General features: G+C 46.1%; 2 protein-coding genes across 23 annotated transcripts; both read left to right on the forward strand.

Annotated features, from left to right (window-relative positions):
• The first annotated feature begins 1 nt into the window (after position 1).
• On the forward strand, positions 2-3,381 carry LOC109644180 (secretagogin-like). Its single transcript, XM_020109514.2, has 11 exons — positions 2-195; positions 815-885; positions 1,195-1,290; positions 1,529-1,618; positions 1,776-1,832; positions 1,950-2,027; positions 2,114-2,169; positions 2,371-2,416; positions 2,524-2,583; positions 2,715-2,783; positions 3,131-3,381. The coding sequence occupies exons 1-11, from the start codon at positions 132-134 to the stop codon at positions 3,254-3,256; spliced, it is 813 nt and encodes a 270-aa protein (XP_019965073.1). The 5' UTR covers positions 2-131; the 3' UTR covers positions 3,257-3,381.
• A 1,117-nt stretch (positions 3,382-4,498) lies between these two features.
• On the forward strand, positions 4,499-7,143 carry LOC109644179 (adhesive plaque matrix protein-like). Of its 22 annotated transcripts, none has more exons than XM_069516341.1 (9): positions 4,500-4,655; positions 4,747-4,790; positions 4,868-5,329; positions 5,369-5,451; positions 5,533-5,774; positions 5,814-6,090; positions 6,178-6,230; positions 6,570-7,011; positions 7,085-7,143. In XM_069516341.1, the coding sequence occupies exons 1-8, from the start codon at positions 4,633-4,635 to the stop codon at positions 6,985-6,987; spliced, it is 1,602 nt and encodes a 533-aa protein (XP_069372442.1). In that variant the 5' UTR covers positions 4,500-4,632; the 3' UTR covers positions 6,988-7,011; positions 7,085-7,143. The 22 variants fall into 22 exon arrangements, with proteins under 22 accessions (XP_069372426.1, XP_069372425.1, XP_069372430.1 ...); XM_069516338.1 differs by lacking the exon at positions 6,178-6,230 and having other exon boundaries at positions 5,814-5,985; positions 6,073-6,114; positions 6,340-7,011; XM_069516325.1 differs by having other exon boundaries at positions 4,499-4,655; positions 5,500-5,585; positions 5,703-5,774; positions 5,814-7,011.
• The last annotated feature ends 639 nt before the right edge of the window (positions 7,144-7,782 follow it).

The raw sequence follows: 7,782 nt of genomic DNA on the forward strand, positions 1-7,782 counted from the left end.
ATCAGAATAAAATTTATTTAAGTGGATAAAACCTCGTCTTTGTCTCTGACGTCGTTCGGTGGAAGAATCGTTTTCTCTTGTTTCTCTGTCGCGTCGTCAGCGGCTCGTCCTCTGGACTGGTCGTCAGCACCATGGACCTGGACCGGCTGGACGCCTCAGGTTTTCTACACATCTGGACACTTCTGGACGTGGACGGTAAGAACGTCGGTGGCATCGCTCAGCGTCTCCAGATGTTTCACCAAATATAAACTCTAGTTCATTTGACTGAACAATGTTAAAAATAAAGAGACTTTAATAAATGATCTTGTTTTTTATCGCACTGTGAGAATGATCCACTGTACAGTACGATTCAAATAGCATTAACTTTATTAACATGACAATCAGTGAACAAGCTCCATTGACAAAAACTAGTTGAAATAAAGTAAAAAATAAAGTTTTATCTATTTATTGTAGAATAAAAAGCAAAATAAATAAAATGGGTTATTTATGTTTATTTAACGCCTGATGTGATGTTTTAGTTTGGTTCATGTCCCATCTGCTTACATGGAGGAGGTAAGGTTAATTATCTATGCTGCAGTCAGCCACCAGGGGGTGATCGAGAGGTTTTGGCTTCACCTTCATGTCGTCCATCTTTGTTTACAGACGATGATTGATACTGTTTTATTTTTATTTTATTTTGAAAAAACACATTTAACATGAAAGTGTTTAATTAAACATGTTAGTGTAGTTTTATTATTATTAATGATAATAATATTTTTAACTTTAACTCAGTGACGTTGTAGCTGCTGCTTGTGTTTGTTTTTGTTTATGTTAGACAACGGTTACATCGCAGCGACGCAGCTCGACGACTTCTTTCGTCGCGTGTTGGAGAAACTCGGAGAGAAGGTGAAGACAGAAAATATGAGGCTGAACTGATGCTGTGCAGCCACACGGTGGCAGTGTCCCCCAGTGAGCTGCTTTCTGATCGCACCACCGGGGGGCGCTGAAGCCTCAAATGTTAAAGATTCATTAAGAGCAAATATTCTCTTCGTTTAAAGATTCACTTTAAATGGTCAAGTAGCAGAAATGTAAAATTATATTTCTGTTTGTGTTTACGTCCTGATTCACGTTTAAACTTCACAACTACGCAAAATAATTCATGATATTCATTTAAAGGTTCTTAATTTAAAGTCCAGTCAAACATGATCTTCACAGGGAGAAGAGATTAGCGAGCACAACATCAGACGACTGAGAGAAAGGTTCGTGTCGGCGTATGACGTCTCGGCCGTCGGACGTCTGCAGATCCAAGAGGTAGGAATCCCGTCAGCTGATCTCTGGAATAAGACTCTGACGTCTGCAGGTCGTGAGTTTCCTCTGTTTACACGTCACCACTGACACGCTGGTGCTAAATAACTCATTCTTCAGTGTAAGAACACAAGTGAACAGTTCGAGGACACGTTCGTGAATCTGACGTTTTTTCAGGAACTTTCTCGAGAAGAAAAATGAGATTGTTAATGAGGCCAACTGAGATTAAATGTTGTCTTTGCAGCTCGCGGCCATGATGCTGCCGGAGGAAGAAAACTTCCTGCTCCTGTTTCGCAGAGAGACGCCGCTGGACAACAGCGTGGAGTTCATGAGGGTGAGGTCAAAGGTCAACAAGTAGTGGACATGATGAGACATCGTCTGGTCCAGAGTGATGATTGATGGAGATTGGAGAAGAAAGTGCAGCAGCTGGTTGTTGTAGTTTTTGGGATATTTGTTGTGCTGTCTCAGATTTTTCCGTCTTGTTTGAGCAGATCTGGAGAAACTACGACACCGACAGCAGCGGCTTCATCTCAGCCGCCGAGCTCAAGGTAACGAACGAGGAAAGAGACGCTCGCAGCAAATCACCTCATTTAAACGTTTTATTCTTTCTGTCAGACGTGTGTTCGTGTTTTCTCTGATTGTCTTTTTTGTGTTTGTCCCTCCAGGGCTTCCTTCAGGACCTGTTCCTCCAACACAGGAAGTCCGTCACCGCTGAGAAGCTGGAGGAGTACACTGTCACCATGGTAACCTGCAGGGAGGCGGTTTGTGACGGACGTCTGTTTGTCGCCGACTCACAAATACATTTTATTTTTCTGTTTCCTTCCTGCAGATGAAGATGTTCGATAAAAACCAGGACGGACGACTGGATCTGAACGACCTGGCCAGGTAACACTGCTCCGCGTCATGTGACCAGGAGAGCGACTCACACTTCATCTGATCGACGCTGTAATCAGAGAAAAATACAATTTAATTCGTATAATTTAGGTTTAATATTGTTGATGTCGTCTTTGCCTCTTTATTTCTTTCGAATGTGAAATGTTGTTAAATTAATTAAACTAAATGTGTTTCTTTATTGTTCATCGACAGAATTTTGGCTCTGAAAGAAAACTTCTTACTGAAGTTTAAGATGGACGTAAGCATGAAATATTTGTAGTTTACTTTATTTCGTTTTATAATACTTTGTGTTTTCAGAGAATATTTCGTTTTATTCATGACGTGTGTTTGGTTGTGTGCGGTCAGGCCTGCAGCCAGGAGGACAGGAAGAGGGACTTTGAGAAGATATTTGCTCATTACGACGTCGTAAGTTTTTTTTTCCTGTTTCCTGTTTCCTGTTTGACCCGAGCAACTTTAATTTACAAAGTACTTGAATATCTGGTGTGTGTGTGTGTGTGTGTGTGTGTGTGTGTGTGTGTGTGTGTGTGTGTGTGCAGAGTAAGACAGGTGCGTTGGAAGGTCCCGAGGTTGATGGATTTGTCAAAGACATGATGGAGCTGGTGAAGGTAAAACAACAACAAGATGTTTGAATCATAAAAATCTTTAAATCTTCATTTATTTGTTTTTATTTTTTTAGAGGTATTTAAGGCGGGACTTATTTTTGACACCTCTGTATTTGATCGTTAAGTCTTCGTCCAGATGTTCTGCTGTTATCAACGCTTCCTGTATGACTTTTCACATTAAAAGCTCTTAGCGGCTGTGTAGCTCAAACACTAGTGTTTTGTTTTAAAGACTCTTATTTTGGAACCAGCTTTGATTCATTCAGGAGCCTCGATACTCACGATAGCTTCACTGTCTCCGTCAGTGCGAGTTGACCTCTGACCTCTGCCCCCCCCCCCCCCCCCCTGTCCAGCCCAGCATCAGTGGCACAGACCTGGACAAGTTCAGGAAAGCTCTGCTCGGCCACTGTGACATCAACGGAGACGGAAAGATCCAGAAGAACGAGCTGGCTCTCTGCCTCGGCCTCAAACTCAGCTAACGTTCACACCGTTTTTTCTTTCCTCCATCTCTCTGTTACTTCCTCTCCTCTTTCCTACTCGTCCTCTCTCTTCCTCCCACTGTGTATCTCTCTATCGAACGCCCATGAGCGAAGTATTCCCACAGTTTTATAAACTTTTCTGTATCAAATATTTGAACAGAAGTGATGAAGTCAAATGAATCTCTATCGATGTGAAAACCTCGAGATGCAGCTGGTGTCTTGTCTGTTTCATGACTGCATGACATGATTTTCCTTTGTGATGTGATTAATGTGATGTGGTTAATAAAATATATTGAATCTTTGTCACGCATGTCGTTCTTCACACGCAAACATGGTTTTTATATCTTTATGTTTATGCACAATCACACCACAGTCACTTCCTGGTTTGTATAAACTTGGTAATGAACCCAGATCCTGGAGCCACAGCCGCTCACTTGGTGCAGCTTGACTGAGTTGAGCAGTTGGACCTTGGTGGAGGTTTGAGCTCCAGAGTGAGGTTCTAATGTTCTAGTTTAAGCTCCTGACTCCGTGTACATACTGATTATATCCTACAGGAAGTTTTTATTACGTTGACATGCTCGGTTTATTTACCTTAGATACCGGAAAGGGTTGAAACTGCATTTTGAAATATAAAATCCCTCTGAGAGCTCAAACCTCTGCTGAGACACTCTTAAATTCTCCGATACCACATCTCCATCAAACAAACAAATACATGGAGACGAGTAAAAACCTGACAGAAGTAAAAATGAAAAATATAGTGATCACAGCAGAAAAAACGAGATCAAGTCAAATGAATGAGGGAAGGGTATAAATACTTTTATATTCTTTGGAAAATCACTGGAGTTGTCTTTTAAAGTTTCCTGTGTTCAATGTTTTTAAGGACGACTTTCAGCTGCATCCTTCAACTCTTTGCACTATTTTCTCGCTCATATTAACAATCGGAGCAGTTTTCAAGATTCTCCAGAGAAGCTGGATGTTGGAACTACTTTTCTAGTTCCACTGTTCTTCTTGAAGAAATAGTCCGTATGACATATGACGACATGTTCTGTCTGAGCAGCCTGTGTCAGAAGATTCATTCATCGTGCACCTCAGACAAAATCCTCCATAATGTCTGAAATACTTCTGTTGCAGGAGAAATCCTAAAGGTGGCAGAATCCAACCTTATCACGACCCTTGAAACAGGCGTATGTAGCCACTGCTCAGAGCTTTGTGCTGAGGCCTCAAACCTGAGTCCAATCAGCTCATTAGTGTTCATGTGGCTCAGGTACCTGCATTTAAAAGCCCAGCTGTGGTTGCAGCAGTCAGAAGTTTCTTCTTCTGTTGTTTGATGCCAAGCAGCACCAGTTGTGTTGGGTTTTTTTGTGGCTTTTTTGGAAATGGCTTCTGGACTTTGTGTGAGGTATGATTTGTTTACTTTTAATTCTTTCATACACATTTTCTGTAAAAACTTGTGTGTCCTTAGTTCACATGTGAAATGATCTCCTTCCCAGGGTGCTCTTGCTCTCACTCTTAGCCTTTGGGCCACATGCTGGGGGTAAGTGAATTATTCTACACAAACCATATATCCAGTTCTGGTTGTTTCTGTAATACTGACAAGTTATATCTCTTTAGCACTGAGCTACAGAAGTGGAGACTCCAGTGGAGTTACACCGTACTTTAAGGTCCCCAGTGCTTTGCTCAGAGGCCATAAACCAGCTTTAGCCCCTTCCAGATATGAGAGTTCTGCACAGACTGGAGGATCTCAAAGTGGCTCTGGACCCAGTTACCCTGAAGGTGGCTCATCTGATGAACTGGAGCCTGCTGATGCCAGAGGTTATACTGGTTATTATGGAAGGCAAGTAGATGGTAACAGTCAAGAAGGAAGTGTTCCTAGTTACAGGCCTAACCCAATGATTCCTTCAAAACCCAGAGAGAACCCGCTTCAGCCAAGTTACCACTCTAACCCTGATAACATTCAGACCAAAAAAAACATGTGGAATTTTGCATTTCCCAATAATGGAAACAAATTTCAGTTAGGCAGTGTTTCAAGTTCTGGTATTAAGATGGATATTGCACCGCTGAGCTACCAGCCCCAGCAGCCCAAGCAGCCGCCGAGCTACCAGCCATCGAGCAAGCAGCCGTCGAGCTACCAGCCCCAGCAGCCCAAGCAGCCATCGAGCTACCAGCCCCAGCAGCCCAAGCAGCCATCGAGCTACCAGCCCCACCAGCCCAAGCAGCCATCGAGCTACCAGCCATCGAGCAAGCAGCCGTCGAGCTACCAGCCCCAGCAGCCCAAGCAGCCGTCGAGCTACCAGCCCCAGCAGCCCAAGCAGCCGTCGAGCTACCAGCCGTCGAGCTACCAGCCGTCGAGCTACCAGCCCCAGCAGCCCAAGCAGCCGTCGAGCTACCAGCCATCGAGCAAGCAGCCGTCGAGCTACCAGCCCCAGCAGCCCAAGCAGCTGTCGAGCAAGCAGCCATCGAGCTACCAGCCCAAGCAGCCGTCGAGCTACCAGCCGTCGAGCTACCAGCCCAAGCAGCCGTCGAGCTACCAGCCCCAGCAGCCCAAGCAGCTGTCGAGCAAGCAGCCATCGAGCTACCAGCCCAAGCAGCCGTCGAGCTACCAGCCATCGAGCTACCAGCCGTCGAGCTACCAGCCGTCGAGCTACCAGCCGTCGAGCTACCAGCCCAAGCAGCCATCGAGCTACCAGCTGTCGAGCTACCAGCCCAAGCAGCCATCGAGCTACCAGCCGTCGAGCTACCAGCCCCTGCAGCCCAAGCAGCCGTCGAGCTACCAGCCCAAGCAGCCATCGAGCTACCAGCCATCGAGCTACCAGCCATCGAGCTACCAGCCCCAGCAGCCCAAGCAGCCATCGAGCTACCAGCCATCGAGCTACCAGCCATCGAGCTACCAGCCCCAGCAGCCCAAGCAGCTGTCGAGCTACCAGCCCAAGCAGCCATCGAGCTACCAGCCGTCGAGCTACCAGCCCAAGCAGCCGTCGAGCTACCAGCCCCACCAGCCCAAGCAGCCGTCGAGCTACCAGCCGTTGAGCTACCAGCCCCAGCAGCCCCAGCAGCCCAAGCAGCCGTCGAGCTACCAGCCCAAGCAGCCGTCGAGCTACCAGCCCCAGCAGCCCAAGCAGCCGTCGAGCTACCAGCCCCAGCAGCCCAAGCAGCCGTCGAGCTACCAGCCGTTGAGCTACCAGCCCCAGCAGCCCCAGCAGCCCAAGCAGCCGTCGAGCTACCAGCCCAAGCAGCCGTCGAGCTACCAGCCCCAGCAGCCCAAGCAGCCGTCGAGCTACCAGCCCCAGCAGCCGTCGAGCAAGCAGCCGTCGAGCAAGCAGCCGTCGAGCTACCAGCCGTTGAGCTACCAGCCCAAGCAGCCGTCGAGCTACCAGCCCCAGCAGCCCAAGCAGCCGTCGAGCTACCAGCCGTCGAGCTACCAGCCCAAGCAGCCGTCGAGCTACCAGCCCCACCAGCCCCAGCAGCCGTCGAGCTACCAGCCGTCGAGCTACCAGCCCCAGCAGCCGTCGAGCGACCAGCCCCAGCAGCCGTCGAGCGACCAGCCCCAGCAGCCTGTTATGCAAAGGAAAGACGACATGTGGGACTTTGCGCTTTCCCCTGATGGTGTCGCTTTTGACCCTGATGAGATGTCCACTTACCCTGAAGGGAATATTGAGCCTAGAAATTTTAGACCAACTTTAATGGTGGCCCCAAACCGTCCTGGATGGCAGCGGCAATGGGGACGTGTGTGAGGTCATGAGCTTGACTATGTAGACGTAAGTAAGTAGACTTCAGTTTTTACCTCTTAAATGACGTGTTCTCTTGCTAATGGTGTTTTTCTGTTCTCAGGTGACTCTTCTGGAGACTCTGGCATCTTTGAGAAATTCAATAAAATAATTTGAACTACACCTAAGACTGTTATTTGAGTGGTGATGTAAACTTCATCAAGAAAAGAATTTGTCTGAAAGTAATTTAAAGTTTTAAACTTTATAGTCAGTCACATATTTACTGGCTTTTACTTTGCTGCAGAAACTTTTCAAACTGGGGCTAAAAAACAACCAGATGTCTCGATGAGACATTTTGCCAGGATACGTCTCACTGAGTAAAATTAGAGGACATCCATCAAGACGGATTCAGAATCTCTGCAATGAACTGAAACTCTGATGAGACTGTTCACAAGTCAAGAAGTTGAAGTTTGCCTTAAGTGCAACACTTCTAGGTTTTGGAGTTTGAGTCTTGTGGCTCATTGTAAATGGTGCTTTCTAATCTAACTTTGACCTCTGACCTTTTCTTTAAGTCAAAGTTTAAATATTCCAGAATTTAAACACCAGCTAATACAAATCTAATTCAAACTATTGTAGCTGTGGAGCCAACTTTCAGTTACAGGAGTCAAACTTGTAAATCCTCTTTTATTCAACTTTTATTTCCTTTACTTTATTTGCATTGTTTTCATCCTTTAGTTTAAATTTGAGATTTTATTTGCTGCCTAGTTTGTTTAGATTCTCGTTTCTTTTCTGACAGACCTCAGTTCTTGGCTCCGTTCCTTC

The sequence above is a fragment of the Paralichthys olivaceus genome, chromosome 20 (genome assembly GCF_024713975.1).
Source record: "Paralichthys olivaceus isolate ysfri-2021 chromosome 20, ASM2471397v2, whole genome shotgun sequence".
Classification (NCBI taxonomy): Eukaryota; Metazoa; Chordata; class Actinopteri; order Pleuronectiformes; family Paralichthyidae; genus Paralichthys; species Paralichthys olivaceus.

Bases quoted from the DNA above. Each gene is read 5' to 3' on its own strand.
- LOC109644180 (XM_020109514.2), top strand. From the start codon at position 132: ATGGACCTGGACCGGCTGGACGCCTCAGGTTTTCTACACATCTGGACA. The intron at 1,619-1,775 runs GTGAGGTCAAAG...TTGTTTGAGCAG, and splicing joins ACAGCGTGGAGTTCATGAGG to ATCTGGAGAAACTACGACAC. The intron at 2,584-2,714 runs GTAAGTTTTTTT...GTGTGTGTGCAG, and splicing joins TATTTGCTCATTACGACGTC to AGTAAGACAGGTGCGTTGGA.
- LOC109644179 (XM_069516320.1), top strand. From the start codon at position 4,633: ATGGCTTCTGGACTTTGTGTGAG. The intron at 4,656-4,746 runs GTATGATTTGTT...TCTCCTTCCCAG, and splicing joins GCTTCTGGACTTTGTGTGAG to GGTGCTCTTGCTCTCACTCT. The intron at 5,452-5,532 runs CAGCCCCACCAG...CAGCAGCCCAAG, and splicing joins CCAAGCAGCCATCGAGCTAC to CAGCCGTCGAGCTACCAGCC.